Raw genomic sequence first — 21,093 nt, forward strand, 5'->3', positions numbered from 1 at the left:
CAGGAAGGAACATCCAGGAGGTTCCATCCACGGAACCTCACCATGGATATGCTTGTGATCAAGGGCCTGGTCTCCCCTCAAGACACGGTCACAGATCTGTGACAGAGGCCACACCATCATAGAAGGGGAGGCCACACCATCATAGAAGTGATCACAGAGGCCATCACAGAGGCCACACCATCATAGAAGTGGAGCAGGCCAGCCGGGACAGGGTCCTTCTGTGGCACCTGCTGCATCACCAGGCTGTGTGAACGGACTCAATTGCCAGAACTCACAGAACAGCAGTATGAGCACCAAAACCTCACAGGAAAAATGGTAAGTTCTAAGTTTCTCCATTAACAGTAACTCTCAGATTAATCTCTGTCATCCATCGCTTCTCCAAGAAATAACTTTTTAGGTTGACGTGCCAGGCGCCATGTTGGAGGGTTGGTGGTAGCGGCTTGGGGAGGTGCTCGCTCTGTCGGTCTCACTCTCTCACACGCTTCCCCTGGCTCCCTTCATTCCCCCTCACCCCACTTGCCCTGCGTGCTGGAGTGTGTGCGAGGGAGTGGGAGGACGTCGGGGGTGGGGGGAGGCGTTCCGGTCCCCAAGAGACCCGCGGAGGGAGGCGGAGGCCGTGAGGGACTCCGGGAAGCCATGGACGTCGAGGGGCTCCAGGAGGCGCTGGAAGATTTTGAGAAGAGGGGGAAAAAGAAAGCTTCTCCTGTCCTGGATCAGTTTCTTTGTCATGTAGCCAAGACTGGAGAAACAGATTCAGTGGTCCCAATTTAAAGACTATTTTATTTTCAAACAGGAGAAAGTGATGGATGATTTCAGAACTTCAGCTCCTGAGGCAAGAGGTCCTCCCAACCCTAATGTCGAATATATTCCCTTTGATGAAATGAAGGAAAGAATACTGAAAATTGTCACTGGATTTAAGGTATCCCTTTTACTATTCAGTGACTAGGTGAATTGTTAACAGATCCAAGGAGAAACTATACAGGAACAGACAAACTTCTCAGAGGAGTCGAAAAGAATGTGATGGTTGTTAGCTGTGTTTATCCTTCTTCAGAGAAAAACAATTCCAATAGTTTAAATCGAATGAATGGTGTTATGTTTCCTGGAAATGCACCAAGCTATACTGAGAGGTCTAATATAAATGGGCCTGGGACACCCAGGCCACTTAATCAACGAAAGGTTTGTCAGCCCCCAGCAGCTGGAGACCTGGCGGGGAGCTGATGTTCCAGTTTGAGGGCCATGCAGCTGGATACCCGGTGGGAAGCTGAAGTTCCAGTTTCAGGGCCGTGAAGCTGGAGACCCGGTGGGGAGCTAATATTCCAGTTTGAGGGCCATGCAGCTGGAGACCTAGAAAGGAGCTGATGCTCCAGTTTGAGGGCCGTGAAGCTGCAGACCCGGTGGGGAGCTCATGTTCAATTCTGAGGGCGTTGCAACTGGAGACTTGAGGGTAGACAATATTGCAGTTTGAGGGCCGTGCAGCTGGAGACCCGGGTGGGAACAGATGTTCCGGTTTGGGAGCGATGCAGCTGGAGGCACTGCGGGGAGCAAATGTTCCAGTTAGATGTTCCTCTCTGGGTCTCCAGGTGCACGGCCATCAAACTGGAACATCAGCTCCCCGGCCCTCAAACTGCAACTGGAATATCAGCTCAACATCAGCTCCTCTCCAGGTCTACGGCTGCAAGACCCTCAAACCGGAACATCAGTTCCTCCCCAGGTCTGCGGCTGCAAGACCCTCAAAGAGGAAAATCAGTTCCTCGCCGGGTCTGTGGCTGCAAGACCCTCAAACCAGAACATCAGCTCCTCCCCGGGTCCACGGCTGCAAGACCCTTAAACCAGAACATCAGCTCTTCCCCGGGTCCACGGCTGCAAGACCCTCAAACCGGAACATCAGCTCCTCCCCGGGTCTGTGGCTGCGAGAGCCTCAAACTGGAACATCAGCTCCTCTCAAGGTCTGCGGCTGCAAGAGCCTCAAACTGGAACATCAGCTCCTCCCAGGTCTGCGGCTGCAAGACCCCCAAACGGGAACATCAGCTCCTCCCCGGGTCTGCGCCCAAAGACCCTGAAACTGGAACATCAGCTCCTCCCCGGGTCTGTGGCTGCAAGAGCTTCAAACCGGAACATCAGCTCCTCCCCGGGTCTGCGGCTGCAAGACCCCCAAACGGGAACATCAGCTCCTCCCCGGGTCTGGGGCTGCAAGACACCCAAACCAGAACATCAGCTCCTCCCCAGGTCTGCGGCTGCAAGACCCCCAAACCGGAACATCAGCTCCTCCCCGGGTCTGGGGCTGCAAGACCCTCAAACCGGAACATCAGCTCCTCCCCGGGTCTGCGGCTGCAAGACCCTCAAACCGGAACATCAGCTCCTCCCCGGGTGTGTGCCTGCAAGACCCTCAAACTGGAACATCAGCCCCTGCCCGGGTCAGCGGCTGCACGACCCTCAAACCGGAACATCAACTCCTTCCCGGACTGCGGCTGCACGACCCTCAAACCGGAACATCGGCTCCTTCCTGGGTCTGCGGCTGCATGACCCTCAAACCGGAACATCAGCTCCTCCACGAATCTGCGCCTGCAAGACCGTGAAACCAGAACATCAGCTCCTTCCTGGGTCTGTGGCTACACGACTCTCAAACTGGAACATCACCTCTTCTCTGCGTATGTGGATGCACGACCCTCAAACCGGAACATCAGCTCCTCCCCAGGTCTGTGGCTGCGTGACCCTCAAACCGGAAGATCAGCTGACCGCAGGGTCTGCGGCCTCAAGACCCCCAAACCAAAACATCAGCTCCTCCCCGGGTCCACGGCTGCAAGACCCCCAAACCGGAACATCAGCTCCTCCCCGGGTCTGCGGCTGCAAGAACCCCAAAGCGGAACATCAGCTGCTGCCCAGATCTGCGGCTGCAAGACCCCCACACCGGAACATCAGCTCCTCCCGGGGTCTGCGGCTGCAAGACCCCCAAACCGGAACATCAGCTCCCCGCCGGGTCTCCAGCTGAACGGCCCTCAAACTGGAACATCGGCTTACCACCAGATCTCCAGCTGCATGGCCCTGAAACAGGAACATCAGCTCCCCACAGGGTCTCCAGCTGCACAGCCCTCAAATTGCAACATCAGTTCCCCCCTGGGCCTCCAGGTGCACCGCCTCAAACTGCAACATCAGCTCCCCGCTGGGTCTCCAGCAACACAGCCCTCAACCTGGAACATCAGCTCCCCCCGGGGTCTCCAGTTCCACGGCCCTCAACCTGCAACACTGGCTCCCCACCGGGTCTCCAGCTGCACGGCACTCAAACTGGAACATCAGCTCCCCACCGGGTATCCAGCTGCATGGCCCTAAACTGGAACATCAACTCCCCGCTGAGTCTCCAGGTGCACGGTCCTCAAACTGGAATATCAGCTCAACGCCAGGTCTCCAGCTGCACAGCCCTCAAATTTGAACATCAGCTCCACGCCGGGTCTCCAGCTGCACGGCCCTCAAACTGGAACATCAGCTCCCCGCCGGGTCTGCTGCTGCACGTCCCTCAAACTGCAACATCAGCTCCCCCGCGGGACTCCAGCTGCACAGCCCTACAACTGGAACATCAGCTCCCCCCGGGAAGTGAGGCGCTCCTCACTTCCCAGATGGGGCGGCCGGGCAGAGGCGCTCCTCACTTCCCAGACGGGGCAGCCGAGCAGAGGCGCTCCTCACTTCCCAAATGGGGCGGCGGGGCAGAGGTGCTCCTCACTTCCCAGACGATTGGTGGCCGGGCAGAGGTGCTCCTCACTTCCCAGACGATGGGTGGCCGGGCAGAGGCGCTCCTCACTTCTTCCCAGGCGGGGCGGCCGGGCAGAGGCGCTCCTCACTTCCCCCGGGTCACCAACTGCACAGACCTCAAACTTGAACATCAGCTCCCCGCCGGGTCATCCTGCACGGCCCTCAAACTGGAACATCAGCTCCACCCCTAGGTCTCCAGCAGCACGGCCCTACAACTGCAACATCAGCTTCCCCCCGGGTCTCCAGCTGCACAGCCCTACAACTGGAACATCAGCTCCCTCCCAGGTCTCCAGCTGCACGGCCCTCAAACTGGAAAATCAGCTACCCGGCCCTCAAATTGCAACTGGAATATGAGCTCAACATCAGGTCCTCTCCAGGTCTGCAGCTGCAAGACCCTCAAACCAGAACATCAGCTCCTCGCCGGGTCTCCGGCTGCACGACCCTCAAAGCAGAACATCGGCTACACTCGGGCCTGCGGCTGCAACACCCTCAAACCAGAACATCAGCTCCTCGCCGGGTCTGCGGCTGCACGACCATCAAACCGGAACATCAGCTCCTCCCCGGGTCTGCGGCTGTACGACCCTCAAAGCAAAACATCAGCTACTCGCCGGGACTGCGGCTGCACCACCCTCAAACCAGAACATCAGCTCCTCCCCTGGTCCGCTGCTGCAAGACCCCCAAACCAGAACATCAGCTCCTCCCGGGGTATGCGGCTGCAGGACCCTCAAACCGGAACATCAGCCCCTCCCCGGGTCAGGGGTTGCACGACACTCAAAACAGAACGTCAGCTCCTTCCCGGGTCTGCAGCTGCACGACTCTCAAACTGGAACATCAGCTCCTCCCCAGGTCGGTGGCTGCACGATCCTCAAATTGGAACATCAGTGCCTCCCCGGGTCTGCAGCTGCAAGACCCTCAAACCGGAACATCAACTCTTCCCCGGGTCCGCGGCTGCAAACCCTCAAACAGCTCCTCACTTCCCAGACGGGGCGGCCGGGCAGAGGCGCTCCTCACTTCCCAGACGATGGGTGGCCGGGCAGAGGCGCTCCTCACTTCCCAGACCATGGGTGGCCGGGCAGAGGCGTTCCTCACTTCCTCCCAGACGGGGCGGCCGGGCAGAGGCGCTCTTCAATTCCCAGACGGGGCGGCCGGGCAGAGGCGCTCCTCACTTCCCAGAAGGGGCAGCCGGGCAGAGGCGCTCCTCACTTCCCAGACGATGAGTGGCCGGGCAGAGGCGCTCCTCACTTCCCAGACGATGGGTGGCCAGGCAGAGGCGCTCCTCAATTCCCAGACGGGGTGGCCGGGCAGAGGCGCTCCTCACTTCCCAGACGGGGCGGCCGGGCAGAGGCGCTCCTCACTTCCCAGACGATGGGTGGCCAGGCAGAGGCGCTCCTCAATTCCCAGACGGGGCGGCCGGGCAGAGGCGCTCCTCACTTCCCAGACGGGGCGGCCGGGCAGAGGCGCTCCTCACTTCCCAGACGATGGGTGGCCGGGCAGAGGCGCTCCTCACTTCCCAAATGGGGCGGCCGGGCACAGGTGCTCCTCACTTCCCAGATGATGGGTGGCCGGGCAGAGGCGCTCCTCACTTCGTCCCAGGCGGGGAGGCCGGGCAGAGGCGCTCCTCACTTCCCAAACGGGGCGGCCGGGCAGAGGCGCTCCTCACTTCCCAGACGATGGGTGGCCGGGCAGAGGCGCTCCTCACTTCCCAGACGATGGGTGGCCGGGCAGAGGCGCTCCTCACTTCCCAGACGATGGGTGGCCGGGCACAGGCGCTCCTCACTTCCCAGACGATGGGTGGCCAGGCAGAGGCGCTCCACACTTCCCAGATGGGGCGGCCGGGCAGACGCGCTCCTCACTTCCCAGACGACGCGGCCGGGCAGAGGTGCTCCTCACTTCTTCCCAGACGGGGCGGTTGGGCCGAGGCGCTCCTTACTTCCCAGATGGGGCAGCCGCGCAGAGGCGCTCCTCACTTCCCAGACGATGGGTGGCTGGGCAGAGGCGCTCCTCACTTCTTCCCAGGCGGGGTGGCCGGGCAGAGGCGCTCCTCACTTCCCAAACGGGGCAGCTGGGCAGAGGCGCTCCCCACTTCCCAGACGATGGGTGGCCGGGCAGAGGCGCTCCTCACTTCCCAGATGGGGCGGCCGGGCAGAGGTGCTCCTCACTTCCCAGACGATGGGTGGCCGGGCACAGGCGCTCCTCACTTCCCAGACGATGGGTGGCCGGGCACAGGCGCTCCTCACTTCCCAGACGATGGGTGGCCGGGCACAGGTGCTCCTCACTTCCCAGACGATGAGTGGCCGGGTAGAGGCGCTCCTCACTTTCCAGATGGGGCGGCCGGGCAGACGCGCTCCTCACTTCCCAAACGGGGTGGCCGGGCAGAGGCGCTGCTCACTTCCCAGACGATGGATGGCCGGGCAGAGGCGCTCCCCACTTCATCCCAGACGGGGTGGCCGGGCAGAGGCACTACTCACTTCCCAGATGGGGCGGCCGGGCACAGGCGCTCCTCACTTCTCCGACGATGGGTGGCCGGGCACAGGCGCTCCTCACTTCCCAGACGATGGGTGGCCGGGCAGAGGCGCTCCTCACTTCCCAGACGATGGGTGGCCGGGCAGAGGCGCTCCTCACTTCCCAGATGGGGCGGCCGGGCAGAGGCGCTCCTCACTTCCAAGACGATGGGTGGCCGGGCAGAGGCGCTCCTCACTTCCCAGACAATGGCTGGCTGGGTAGAGGCGCTCCTCACTTCTCCCCAGACGGGGTGACCGGGCAGAGGCGCTCGTCACTTCCCAGATGGGGCAGCCGGGCAGAGACGCTCCTCACTTCCCAGACGGGGTGGCAGCCGGGCAGAGGCACTCCTCAGTTCCCAGGCGATGGGTGGCCAGGCAGAGGCGCTCCTCACTTCCCAGACGATGGTTGAGGAGCGCCTCTGCCCGGCCGCCCCGTCTGGGAAGTGAGGAGCTCCTCTGCCCGGCCGCCCCGTCTGGGAAGTGAGGAGCGCCTCTTCCCGGCCGCCCCGTCTGGGAGGTGAGGAGCGCCTGTGTCCGGTCGCCCCGTCTGGGAAGTGAGGGGCGCCTCTGCCCGGCCACCCAGCCTCTGGGAAATGAGGAGCGCCTCTGCCCGGCCACCCATCGTCTGGGAAGAAGTGAGGAGCGCCTCTGCCCGGCCACCCATCGTCTGGGAAGAAGTGAGAAGCGCCTCTGCCCGGCCACCCATCGTCTGGGAAGTGAGGAGCGCCTCTGCCCGGCCGCCCCGTCTAGGAAGTGAGGAGCGCCTCTGCCGGCCACCCATCGTCTGGGAAGTGAGGAGCACCTCTGCCGGCCACCCATCGTCTGGGAAGTGAGGAGCACCTCTGCCCGGCCACCCATCGTCTGGGAGGTGAGGGGCGCCTCTGCCCGGCCGCCCCGTCTGGGAGGTGAGGGGCGCCTCTGCCCGGCCGCCCCGTCTGGGAGGTGAGGGGCGCCTCTGCCCGGCCGCCCCGTCTGGGAGGTGAGGGGCCCTCTGCCGGCCGCCCGTCTGGGAGGTGAGGGGCCCTCTGCCCGGCCGCCCCGTCTGGGAGGTGAGGGGCCCTCTGCCCGGCCGCCCCGTCTGGGAGGTGAGGGGCCCCTCTGCCCGGCCGCCCCGTCTGGGAGGTGAGGGGCCCCTCTGCCCGGCCGCCCCGTCTGGGAGGTGAGGGGCCCCTCTGCCCGGCCGCCCCGTCTGGGAGGTGAGGGGCGCCTCTGCCCGGCCGCCCCGTCTGGGAGGTGAGGGGCCCCTCTGCCCGGCCGCCCCGTCTGGGAGGTGAGGGGCCCTCTGCCCGGCCGCCCCGTCTGGGAGGTGAGGGGCCCTCTGCCGGCCGCCCGTCTGGGAGGTGAGGGGCCCTCTGCCCGGCCCGTCTGGGGGGGGGCCCTGCCGGCCGCCCGTCTGGGAGGTGAGGGGCCCCTCTGCCCGGCCGCCCCGTCTGGGAGGTGAGGGGCCCTCTGCCCGGCCGCCCCGTCTGGGAGGTGAGGGGCCCCTCTGCCCGGCCGCCCCGTCTGGGAGGTGAGGGGCGCCTCTGCCCGGCCGCCCCGTCTGGGAGGGAGGGGCGCCTCTGCCCGGCCGCCCCGTCTGGGAGGTGAGGGGCGCCTCTGCCCGGCCGCCCCTCTGGGAGGGGAGGGGCGCCTCTGCCCGGCCGCCCCGTCTGGGAGGGGAGGGGCGCCTCTGCCCGGCCGCCCCGTCTGGGAGGTGAGGGGCACCTCTGCCCGGCCACCCATCGTCTGGGAAGTGAGGGGCGCCTCTGCCCGGCCACCCATCGTCTGGGAAGAAGTGAGGAGCGCCTCTGCCCGGCCACCCATCGTCTTGGAAGTGAGGAGCGCCTCTGCCCGGCCACCCATCGTCTGGGAAGAAGTGAGGAGCGCCTCTGCCCGGCCACACATCATCTGGGAAAAAGGGAGGAGCGCCTCTGCCCGGCCACCCATCATCTCGGAAGAAGTGAGGAGCGTCTCTGCCCGGCCGCCCAGTCTGGGAAGTGAGGAGCGCCTCTGCCCGGCCGCCCCGTCTGGGAAGTGAGGAGCGCCTCTGCCCGGCCGCCCCGTCTGGGAAGTGAGGAGCGCCTCTGCCCGGCCGCCCCGTCTGGGAAGTGAGGAGCGCCTCTTCCCGGCCGCCCATCGTCTGGGAAGTGAGAAGCGCCTCTGCTCGGCCGCCCATCGTCTGGGAAGTGAGGAGCGACTCTGCCCAGCCGCCCCGTCTGGGAAGTGAGGGGCGCCTCTGCCCGGCCGCCCCGTCTGGGAAGTGAGGAGCACCTCTGCCCGGCCACCCATCGTCTGGGAACTGAGGAGCGCCTCTGCCCGGCCACCCATCGTCTGGGAAGTGAGGGGCGCCTCTGCCCGGCCGCCCCGTCTGGGAAGTGAGGGGCGCCTCTGCCCGGCCGCCCATCGTCTGGGAAGCGAGGAGCAACTCTGCCCGGCCGCCCCGTCTGGGAAGTGAGGAGTGCCTCTGCCCGGCCACCCATCGTCTGGGAACTGAGGAGCGCCTCTGCCTGGCCACCCATCGTCTGGGAAGTGAGGAGCGCCTCTGCCCGGCCACCCATCTTCTGGGAAGTGAGGAGCGCCTCTGCCCGACCACCCATCATATGGGAAGTGAGGAGCGCCTCTGCCCGGCCGCCCCCTCTGGGAACTGAGGAGCGCCTCGGCCCAACCGCCCCGTATGGGAAGTGAGGAGCGCCTCTGGCCGGCCACCACCCCGTCTAGGAAGTGAGGAGCGTCTCTGCCCGGCTGCCCCGTCTGGGAAGGAGTGAGGAGCACCTCTGCCCGGCCGCCCCGTCTGGGAAGTGAGGAGCGCCTCTGCCCGGCCACCCTGTCTGGGAAGTGAGGAGCGCCTCTGCCCGGCCGCCCCGTCTGGGAAGTGAGGAGCGCCTCTGCCCGGCTGCCCCGTCTGGGATGTGTGGAGTGCCTCTGCCCAACCCCCCCGTCTGGGAGGTCTACCACGGAGGCCAGAAGCGATGTGGGGTCTCGACGTGGTGGCTCACGCCTGTAGTCCCGGCGCTCTGGGAGGCCGAGGCGGGTTGATCACTTCAGGCTAGGAGTTGGAGACCAGCATGGCCAACATGGCGAAACATATGAAAAATACAACAGACCAACCAACCAACCCAGCAACAACAAAACAGTTAAAAGAGCTCTACTTGCCAGCTCCTGCATTATACATAAGTAGAAAGGAAGAAAGATGAGCTAAAGATCCTGGAAAGCAGAAGATCCAATTGTTGTTCTGGATTCTAAACATCACCTTGTGGCCTTGGATAAACTTCAATCTTTTCATATGTAAATCAAAGGAAGTTGAATTAAATTATTTCTAACCAAAAAAAAAAAAAAAAACCCTCCATCCGGAACATCAGCTCCTCCCTGGGTCCAAGGCTACAAGACGCCCAAACCGGAACATGAGCTCCTGCCCACGTCTGCGGCTGTAGGACCCTCCAACCGGAACATCAGCTCCTCCTCGGGTCTGTAAGACCCTCAAACCCGAACATCAGCTCCTCCCTGGTCTCGGGCTGCGAGACCCTCAAAGCGGAACATCAGCTCCTCACCGGGTCTGCAGCTGCAAGGCGCCCAAAGCGGAACATCAGCTCCTCCCCGGGTCCGCGGCTGCAAGACCCCCAAACAGGAACATCACCTCGTCCCCAGGGCCGCGGCTGCAAAACCCTCAAATCGTAACACCAGCTCCTTCCTGAGTCGCGGCTGCAAGACCCTCAAACCGGAACATCTGCTCCTCCACGGCTCCGCGGCTGCCAAGACTCTCAAACCGGAACATCAGCTCCTCTCCGGGTCTGCGGCTGCAAGACCCTCAAACCGGAACACCAGCTCCTTCCTGAGTCGCGGCTGCAAGACCCTCAAACTGGAACATCTGCTCCTCCACGGCTCCGCGGCTGCAAGACTCTCAAACCGGAACATCAGCTCCTCTCCGGGTCTGTGGCTGCAAGACCCTCAAACAGGAACATCAGCTCCTCCCCGGGTCTGCGGCTGCACGACCCTGAAATTGGAACATCAGCGCCTCCCCGAGTCTGCCGCTGCACGACCCTCAGACTGGAACATCAGCTCCTCCCCTGGTCTGTGGCTGAACGACCCTGAAACTGGAACATCAGCTCTTCCCCAGGTCTGCAGCTACACGATCCTGAAACTGGAACATCAGCTCTTCCCCGGGTCTGCGGCTGCACGACCCTCAAAATGGAACATCGCTTCCACCCCGGGATTTCGGCTGCATAAACCTCAAACTGGAACACTGGCGCCTCTCAGGGTCTGCGGCTGCAAGATCCTCAAACTACAACATCGGCTCCTCCCCGGGTCCGCGGCTGCAAGACCCTCAAACGGGAACATCAGCTCCCCCCGGGTCTGCGGCTGCACCACCCTCAAACCGGAACATCAACATCTCCCCTGGTCCGCGACTGCAAGACCCCCACGCCGGAATATCAGTTCTTACCCGGGTCCGCGGCTACAAGACCCCCAAACCGGAACATCAGCTCCTCCCAGGGTCTGCGGCTGCAAGACCCTCAAACCGGAACTTCAGCTCCTCCCCGGGTCCGCAGATGCAAGACCCTCAAACCGGAATATCAGCTCCTCCAGCAGTGCGCGGCTGCACCATCCTCAAACCGGAACATGAGCTCCTCCCTGGATCCGCGGCTGCAAGACCCAGAAACCGGAACATCAGCTCCTCCTCGGGTCCATGGCTGCACCACCCTCAAACCGGAACATCAGCTCTTACCCGGGTCTGCGGCTGCAAGACCCCCAAACCGGAACATCAGCTCCTCCCCGGGTCTGCGGCTGCAAGACCCCAAAGCGGAACATCAGCTACTCCCCAGGTCTGCGGCTGCAACACCCCCAAACCGGAACATCAGCTCCTCCCCGGGTCTGCGGCTGCAATACTCCCAAATGGGAACATCAGCTCCTTCCCAGGTCTGCGGCTTCAAGACCCCCATACGGGAACATTAGCTCCTCCCAGGGTCTGCGGCTGCATGACCCTCAAACCTGAACATCACTGCCTCCCCGGGTCTGCCACTGCACGACCCTCAAACCGGAACATCAGCTCCTCACTGGGTCTGCGGCTGCACGACCCTCAAACTGGAACATCAGCTCTTCCCCGTGTCTGCGGTTGCACGACCCTCAAACTGGATCATCAGCTCCTCTCCGGGAATGTGGCTGCACGACCCTCAAACTGGAACATCAGCTCTTCCCCGGGTCTGCGGCTACACGAACCTCAAACTGGAACATCAGCTCCTACCTAAGTCCGTGGCTGCACGAACCTCAAACTGGAACATCGGCTCCTCCCTGGGTTTTTGGCTGCACGAACCTCAAACTGGAACACCGGCTCCTCTTAGGGTCTGCAGCTGCAAGATCCTCAAACTACAACATCGGCTCCTCTCTGGGTCTGCGTCTGCATGACCCTCAGTCTAGAACACCGGCTCCTCCCCGGGTCTGCGGCTGCAAGACCCTCAAACAGGAACATCCGCGCCTCCACAGGTCTGTGGCTGCAAAACCCTAAAACCAGAACATCAGATCCTCCCCGGGTCGGCGCCTGCAAGACCCTGAAACCGGAACATCAGCTCCTCCACGGGTCTGCGCCTGCAAGACCCTTAAACCGGAACATCAGCTCCTCCCTGGGTCTGCGGCTGCAGGACCCTCAAAGCAGATCAGCTCCTCGTCGGGCCTGCGGCTCCACGACCCTCAAACTGGAACATCAGCTCCTCCGCTGGTCTGCGGATGCAAGACCCTCAAACCGGAACATCAGCTCCTCCCCAGGTCTGCGGCTGCACGACCCTCAAATTGGAAAATCAGCGCCTCCCTGGGTCTGCGGCTGCAAGACCCTCATACTTGAACATCAGCTCCTCCCCTGGTCTGCGGTTGCACGAACCTCAAACTGGAACATCAGTTCTTCCCTGGATCTGCGGGTACACGACCCTCAAACTGGAATATCTGCTCCTCCCCGGGTCTGCGGCTGCACTACCCTCAAACTGGAACATTGGCTCCTCCCCGGGTTTTCGGCTGCACGAACCTCAAACTGGAACATTGGCTCCTCTCCGGGTTTTCGGCTGCACGAACCTCAAACTGAAACACTGGCACCTCTCGGGGTCTGCGGCTGCAAGATCCTCAAACTACAACATCGGCTCCTCTCCAGGTCTGCGGCTGCACGACCCTCAATGTAGAACATTGGCACCTCCCCAGGTCTGCGGCTGCAAAACCCTCAAACAGGAACATCCGCGCCTCCACGGGTCTGCGGCTGCAAGACCCTGAAACCGGAACATCAGCTCCTCCCTGGTCCGCGGCTGCAAGACCCTCAAACCGGACCATCAGCTCCTCCCTGGGTTTGCGGCTGCAAGACCGTCAAACCGGAACATCAGCTCCTCCCCGGGTCCGCAGCTGCAAGACCCTCAAACCGGAACATCAGCTCCTCCCCGGGTCAGCAGCTGCAAGACCCTCAAACAGGAACAACAGCTCCTCCCCAGGTCCGCGGCTGCAAGACCCTCAAACCGGAACATCAGCTCCTCCCCAGGTCCGCAGCTGCAAGACCCTCAAACCGGAACATCAGCTCCTCACCGGGTCCGTGATTGCACCACCCTCAAACCGGAACATCGGCTCCTCCCCGGGTCCGTGGCTGCAAGACCCCCAAACTAGAACATCAGCTCCTCCCCAGGACTGCGGATGCAAGACCCCCAAACCGGAACATCAGCTCCTCCCCTGGTCTGCGGCTGCAAGACCCTCAAAGCAGAACATCAACTCCTCCCCAGGTCTGCAGCTGCAATAGCCTGAAACCGGAACACCAGCTTCTCCCCGGGTTTTCGGCTGCACGAACCTCAAACTGAAACACCGGCGCCTCTCAGGGTCTGCGGCTGCAGGATCCTCAAACTACAACATCGGCTCCTCTACAGGTCTGCGGCTGCACGACCCTCAATGTAGAACACTGGCACTTCTCTGGGTCTGCACCTGCAAAACCCTCAAACAGGAACATCCGCGCCTCCACAGGTCTGCGGCTGCAAGACCCTGAAACCGGAACATCAGCTCCTCCCTGGTCTGCGGCTGCAAGACCCTCAAACCGGTACATCAGCTACTCCCCGGGTTTGCGGCTGCAAGACCATCAAACCGGAACATCAGCTCCTCCCCGGGTCTGCGGCTGCAAGACCGTCAAACCGGAACATCAGTTCCTCCCCGGGTCTGCAGCTGCAAGACCCTCAAACTGGAACATCAGCTCCTCCCCGGGTCCGCGGCTGCAAGACCCTCAAACTGGAACATCAGCTCCTCCCAGGTCTGCGGCTGCACGACCCTCAAAGCTGATCAGCTCCTCACTGGGCCTGCGGCTGCACGACCCTCAAACTGGAACATCAGCTCCTCCGCTGGTCTGCGGATGCAAGACCCTCAAACTGGAACATCAGCTCCTCCCTGGTCCGCGGCTGCAAGACCCTCAAACTGGAACATCAGCTCCTCCCCTGGTCCGCGGCTGCAAGACCCTCAAACCGGACCATCAGCTCCTTCCTGGGTTTGCGGCTGCAAGACCGTCAAACTGGAACGTCAGCTCCTCCCTGGGTCCGCAGCTGCAAGACCCTCAAACCGGAACATCAGCTCCTCCCCAGGTCCGCGGCTGCAAGACCCTCAAACTGGAACATCAGCTCCTCCCCAGGTCCGCGGCTGCAAGACCCTCAAACTGGAACATCAGCTCCTCCCCAGGTCTGTGGCTGCAAGACCCTCAAACCGGAACATCAGCTCCTCCCCGGGTCCGCGACTGCACCACCCTCAAACCGGAACATCGACTTCTCCCCGGGTCCATGGCTGCAAGACCCCCAAACCAGAACATCAGCTCCTCCCCGGGACTGCGGATGCAAGACCCTCAAACCGGAAAATCAGCTCCTCCCCGGGTCTGCGGCTGCACGACCTTCAAACCAGAACATCAGCTCCTCCCAAGGTCTGCGGCTGCAATACCCTGAAACCGGAACATCAGCTCCTCCAAGGGTCTGTGGCTGCAAGACCCTCAAACCGGAACATCAGCTCCTCCGCGGGTCCGTGGCTTCAAGACCCTCAAACCAGAACATCAGCTCCTCCCCGGGTATGCAGCTGCAAGACCCTGAAACCGGAACATCAGCTCCTCCCCAGGTCCATGGCTGCAGGACCGTGCAACTGGAACATCAGCTCCTTCACGGGTCTGTAAGACCCTCAAACCCGAATATCAGCTCCTCCCTGGTCTGCAGCTGCGAGACCCTCAAAGCAGAACATCAGCTCCTCCCCAGGTCTGCAGCTGCAAGACCCCCAATCCGGAACATCAGCTCCTCCCCGGGTCTGCGGCTGCAAGACCCTCAAACCGGAACATCAGCTCCTCCCCGGGTCCGCAGATGCAAGACCCTCAAACCGGAATATCAGCTCCTCCAGCGGTGCGCGGCTGCACCATCCTCAAACCGGAACATGAGCTCCTCCCAGGATCAGCGGCTGCACGACCCACAAACAGGAACATCAGCTCCTCCTCGGGTCCATGGCTGCACCACCCTCAAACCGGAACATCAGCTCCTCCCCGGGTCTGCGGCTGCAAGACCCCCAAACCGGAACATCAGCTCCTCCGCGGGTCTGCGGCTGCAAGACCCCAAAAGCGGAACATCAGCTGCTCCCCAGGTCTGTCGCTGCAAGACCCCCAAACCGGAACATCAGCTCCTCCCTGGGTCTGCAGCTGCAATACTCCCAAACGGGAACATCAGCTCCTTCCCAGGTCTGCAGCTTCAAGACCCCCAAACGGGAACATTAGCTCCTCCCCGGGTCCGCGGCTGCACGACCCACAAACCGGAACATCACTGCCTCCCCGGGTCTGCCACTGCACGACCCTCAAACCGGAACATCAGCTCCTCTCCGGGAATGTGGCTGCACGACCCTCAAACTGGATCATCAGCTCCTCCCTGTGTCTGCGGCTACACGACCCTCAAACTGGAACATCAGCTCCTCCCTAGGTCTGTGGCTGCACGAACCTCAAACTGGAACATCGGCTCCTCCCCGGGTTTTTGGCTGCTCGAACCTCAAACTGAAACACCGGCTCCTCTTAGGGTCTGCGGCTGCAAGATCCCCAAACTACAACATCGGCTCCTCTCCGGGTCTGCGTCTGCACGACCCTCAGTCTAGAACATCGGCTCCTCCCGGGTCTGCGGCTGCAAAACCCTCAAACAGGAACATCCGCGCCTCCACAGGTCTGCGGCTGCAAGACCCTAAAACCGGAACATCAGCTCCTCCCCGAGTCTGTGGCTGCAAGACCCTTAAACTGGAACATCAGCGCCTCCCTGGGTCTGCGGCTGCAAGACGCCCAAATCAGAACATCAGCTCCTTCCCGGGTCGCAGCTGCAAGACCCTCAAACTGGAACATCAGCTCCTCCACGGCTCCGCGGCTGCAATACTCTGAAACTGGAACATCAGCTTCTCCCCGGGTCCGCGGTTGCAAGACCCTCAAACCTGAACATCAGCTCCTCCCCGGGTCTGCGGCTGCAAGACCCCCAAACCAGAACATCAGCTCCTCCCTGGGTCTGCGGCTGCAAGACCCTTAAACTGGAACATCAGCTCCTCCCGGGTCTGCGGCTGCAAGACGCCCAAACCAGAACATCAGCTCCTTCCCGGGTCACAGCTGCAAGACCCTCAAACTGGAACATCAGCTCCTCCACGGCTCCGCGGCTGCAATACTCTGAAACCGGAACATCAGCTTCTCCCCGGGTCCGCGGTTGCGGGACCCTCAAACCGGAACAACGGCTCCTCCCCGGATCTGCGGCTGCAAGACCCCCAACCAGAACATCAGCTCCTCTGCGGGTCTGCAGCTGCAAGACCCCAAAAGCAGAACATCAGCTGCTCCCCAGGTCTGTCGCTGCAAGACCCCCAAACCGGAACATCAGCTCCTCCCCGGGTCTGCGGCTGCAATACTCCCAAACGGGAACATCAGCTCCTTCCCAGGTCTGCGGCTTCAAGACCCCCAAACGGGAACATTAGCTCCTCTCCGGGTCCGCGGCTGCACGACCCACAAACCGGAACATCACTGCCTCCCCGGGTCTGCCACTGCACGACCCTCAAACTGGATCATCAGCTCCTCACTGGGTCTGCGGCTGCACGACCCTCAAACTGGATCATCAGCTCCTCCCTAGGTCTGTGGCTGCACGAACCTCAAACTGGAACATCGGCTCCTCCCCGGGTTTTTGGCTGCACGAATCTCAAACTGGAACACCGGCTCCTCTTAGGGTCCGCGGCTGCAAGATCCTCAAACTACAACATCGGCTCCTCTCCGGGTCTGCGTCTGCACGACCCTCAGTCTAGAACATCGGCTCCTCCCCGGGTCTGCGGCTGCAAAACCCTCAAACAGGAACATCCGCGCCTCCACAGGTCTGCGGCTGCAAGACCCTAAAACCGGAACATCAGCTCCTCCCCGAGTCTGTGGCTGCAAGACCCTTAAACTGGAACATCAGCTCCTCCCGGGGTCTGCGGCTGCAAGACGCCCAAATCAGAACATCAGCTCCTTCCCGGGTCGCAGCTGCAAGACCCTCAAACAGGAACATCAGCTCCTCCACGGCTCCGCGGCTGCAATACTCTGAAACCGGAACATCAGCTTCTCCCCGGGTCCGTGGTTGCGGGACCCTCAAACCGGAACAACGGCTCCTCCCCGGTTCTGCGGCTGCAAAGACTCTCAAACCGGAACATCAGCTCCTCCCCGGGTCTGCGGCTGCAAGATCCTCAAACCGGAACATCAGCTCCTCCCCAGGTCTTCGGCTGCAAGACCCCCAAACTAGAACATCGGCTCCTCTCCACGTCTGCAGCTGCAACATCCTCAAACTGGAACATCAGCTCCTCACCAGGTCTCCAGCTACACGGCCCTCAATCTACAACATCAATGCCTCTCCGGGTCTGCAGCTGCAGGGACCTCACGGTAGAACATCAGCTACTCCCCGAGCTAGAACACCTCTCCCACCTGGATCTCCAGCTCCACGACACTCACACAACAGCCACACTGGCTCCTTCATTGTCTTCAGCTCCTCAACCTAAGACATCAGCGGCAGCACCGGCTCCTCCCTGGACGTCCAGCTCAATGACTCTCAGACTTAAAAGGCAGCACCTGTTGCTCCCCAAGGCCCCATCTCCACCACCCTCAGATTTGAACAGCGGTAGCACCAGCTCCTCTCCAGGTCTTCAGCCCCACGACCCTCCCGGAACAATCCCTTCTCATGAAATTCAGCAGTCAACAAAACTGCAGCTGAAGTAAATGAATAAATGTTTTGTTTGCAAATCGGTATCTCTTCTATGTTCAGGAGTTAACTTTTCTGTTTTCCATTAGCCTTGCAATCTATTTATGTCCAATGTGAAACAGAAACGCACCATTTGAAATCACATTTAGAAACTTAGTAGTATTTTTAAATAAAATCATCACACAGCTGTAGACGCGATCTTATTTCTCTCTCCCTGTGCAGAAGTCTTATGAAAATTCGAACTATGAATTTACTTTGTTGAGATTCCCAGAATACACATTAATCCCAACTGCTATTCCCCTCCTTAAAATCTTTTAACATATTCCCATCACCTGAGCATAAATGCCAGCTCCCATCCACAGCCCAAAGTGCCCGGCACGGCCCTGCCCTCTGCCCTGGTCTATGGTCTCCCCTCTGAAATGCCAGCACCATCCACAACCCACAGTTCCCAGCACAGCCCTGCCCTCTGCTCTGGCCTAAGGTCTCTCCCCTGTGCCGTTCCCTTCCTGCCAGACAGGCCTCTGTCCGTTCCTCAAACCACACAGGCTCGGGCCCGACTCCAGGCCTTTGCCCTGCTGTGCCCTCTGCCTAGGGTGCCTTTCCCGGGCTCTGCATCCTCCTCTTAACCCGCTGAGCTCCAGCCTGCTGGTCGCCCCTCAGGTGGATGAACACACGGTGTCCTCTCACCCCGCCGGCTTTTGCACAGGCTCTTCTCTGTGCCAGACACACACCCTCTCTATCGGGGTTTAATCTCTAAATACCATTCATCCTTGGAGTCTCCACTGAAATATCGCTCCCTGCCCACCCTCCTCACTTGGACTTAACCTTGGTTAGGTTGCCAACCCCCGTGTCCTGACGCCGGGAAGCTAGATGCTCTCCTAGCACTCGGAACTTCCCAATTGCCACATTTTGCACACCCGTGGTTACTGTGTTAGGTTGGGGCACAAGTCATCGCGCTTTTTGCCATTACTATTAATGAACTGCAGCAGCGGCTCCTCCCCATTTCTTCTTTTCTTTTTTGGCCATTCCTTTTAATGACTGCTGCACCAACCTATTAGAATCATTTATATTTATCCATCCATCATCTGCCTGCCCCTCTAGAAAGGAAGCCCCATGAGAATAGAGGCCAAATCTACTCAAATCACTCCACCTTCCCAGCACATTGTTTGTCAATAATCATTTACCAACTGACTGATAGGGAAATGCCTTCACTGTTGCTGGGATGAGGCACATGACACGCCCCTTTGAAAGTCAATTCCATGGACAGTTAGCATTTGCTCTTCACTCCTGCACCCGTGGCATGGCTGGGCTTAGGCTGATCTAGTCTGGGCTTGACTGCAGGCTAAGGATGGGAACCATGCCTGCTCCACACGCCTCTCATCCCGCAGCCAGAGCCGCCGTTCCCTGGGGCACGCGCATCTCGTGGGGAAAATCAAGAGCCTCAGAGGGCAGGCCTGGCAGTGCCCACACATTCCAGGCTTCTGCTTGTGCCGTGTCTGAAAATCTCACTGGCAGAAGCAAGTCACCCAGCCACGAGCAACACCTATGGGATGGATAAGTTCATCCACCCTCCCTCAGGCCCTGGCAAGGTTGTGGCTATGTCATACTCTTACGGGGGGAGTGAAAAATTGAGGCCCAACATTAAATCACCCATGGCAAGAAATGTCAGCCTCCGTCAGCACACTGGAATCATTCTTCATCAGCGGGTTTGCCTGACTTCTCTTTGCAATGCTGTCTGCAGGTTTAGGCCAATGCTATTCCTCATGGAGGACAGAGAAGCCTCAATGGGCCTCCGTCTGTTGGGAAGAACAAGATATTAGCTTGGTGTAAAACCACCGCAAGCCCCAGGTGGCCCTTGCCCTGTGAGACAGGAGAGGGGCAGAGAACTGTGGGAACTCAGGAAAGCTTGCATCCCCAGCCCCTCCCCTGCGTTCCCAGCCTCCTCCCCAGCATGCCCCCATCCCTGCTTCCTTCCTTCTTCTTTCCTTCTTTCCTTCCTTCCTTCCTTTCTTTCTCTTCTCTTTCTTTCTCTTTCCCTTCCTTCCTTCCTCCCTCTCTCTTTCTCTCTCTCTTTCTTTCTTTCTTTTTCTTTCTTTCCTTTTCTTTCTCTCTTCTTTCTTTCTTTCTTTCTTTCTTTCTTTCTTTCTTTCTTTCTTTCTTTCTTTCTTTCTTTCTTTCTTTTTCAGGTTCTGGCTCTGTCATCCAAGCTGGAGTGCAGTGGCATGATCTCGGCTTACTGCAACCTTCACCTCCTGGGCTCAAGCAATCCTCCCTCCTCAGCCTCCCCAGTGGCTGGGACTACAGGTGCATGCCACCATACCCAGCTATTTTTTTTTTTTTTTGAGACAGGGTTTTGCTGTGTTGCCCAGGCTGGCCTCGAACTCCTGAGCTCAAGCAATCCTCCCACCTCAGCCTCTCAAAGTGTTGGGATTACAGGCGTGAGCCACTGAGTCCAGCCTGCTTTATTTTTCTTTACAGTACTTGGAACCTTCTTTTTTTTTTTTTTTTTTTTTTTTTTTGAGACGGAGTCTCACTCTGTCTCCCAGGCTGGAGTGCAGCGGCACGATCTCAGCTCACTGCAACCTCTGCCTCCCTGGTTCAAGTGATTCTCCTGCCTCAGCCTCCCGAGTACCTGGGACCACAGGCGGCCGCCACCACCTCTGGCTACACCTTGATCTGAGAGACTTCTGGCCTCCAGAACGGTGAGACAACAGGTTTCTGTTGTTGAAGCCCCCAGTCTCTGGAACGCTGTTAAGTAGCCCCGGGAAGCTGCACAGAACCCGGCCAGCCCTCGTGGGCAAGCTGCTTTCTGCCAGGCTCTGGGGGTGGCGGGTGGCCTTTCACTGATCTCCTCCAGCACTTGCCCCTCTTCTGACTTGTATTTTGGGGTGTCTTTCGTCTTCCTAGTGTTGACAGCCTCACACACGTGGCATCGTACTGGCACCCGAGAACCAGCACTCACGTATGCAGTACTTTCAGAAATTAGTTATATTTATGCATGGTCATGGTCATACTCATAAATGTAATTGGACTTCCTTTTTAAGAAAGTGAAACAAAGCCTGAATTCTCCATTGTTGTGTAGGCCTCAGTTCCCGGAGCTGTCCTGTAAGTTCCTTGAAAACATGTGCACCCAACCTGTACTGGGACCTCTCAGCAGCTGCCTCATAGCCTGGGTCCTGGACAGCTCTGAAGTCAGAGGAGTGGGGCTTCAGTAGGTTGCGCTGGGGTGAAATCCTGGCCATCACCCACAAGGAAAGACCAATGCAGCAGAACCGTCCCTGAAGCAGCGAAACGTGGTCAGGAGCCGTCCGTCAGCGAGCCATCCCTTTGGAAGTTCTTCACAGGACAATATGTCTTAGAATTTTTAACACATAGTGACGTGCCACGAGGTGGCTTTCCCTGTCCCGTTCCTACTGATGTACGTTTATATTCAAAGTAGAAACAGAAATCATCTTTTACATAACAAAGTCCTGAAAATCGTCACAGCTCTTAAGCCACGCGGTTCCTCAGCACCACATGAGCTGACCCATCCCAGCAACGATCACACGGACAGACTAAGACATGACTGTAGAAGCGTCGGTATTTTATATGTATCAAATTTCATTTTTAAAAGACATTTTTAGGGGACAGAAACGTTATAGAAAATCTTTAATGTTCCACAAAAGTATAAA

At 59.9% G+C, this 21,093-nt stretch overlaps 1 protein-coding gene and 1 pseudogene across 1 annotated transcript; both read left to right on the top strand.

The window, feature by feature from the left end:
• Positions 1-286: 286 nt before the first annotated feature.
• LOC100591870 lies at positions 287-1,297 on the top strand (annotated as a pseudogene).
• A 12,699-nt stretch (positions 1,298-13,996) lies between these two features.
• On the top strand, positions 13,997-17,439 carry LOC115837298 (mucin-5AC). Its single transcript, XM_030822810.1, has 6 exons — positions 13,997-14,133; positions 14,243-15,050; positions 15,707-15,726; positions 15,898-16,189; positions 16,500-16,799; positions 16,942-17,439. Exons 1-6 carry the CDS (start codon positions 13,997-13,999, stop codon positions 17,437-17,439), a joined length of 2,055 nt encoding a protein of 684 aa, XP_030678670.1.
• Positions 17,440-21,093: the final 3,654 nt, after the last annotated feature.

Source organism: Nomascus leucogenys, chromosome 11 (genome assembly GCF_006542625.1).
Source record: "Nomascus leucogenys isolate Asia chromosome 11, Asia_NLE_v1, whole genome shotgun sequence".
NCBI classification, from domain to species: Eukaryota; Metazoa; Chordata; class Mammalia; order Primates; family Hylobatidae; genus Nomascus; species Nomascus leucogenys.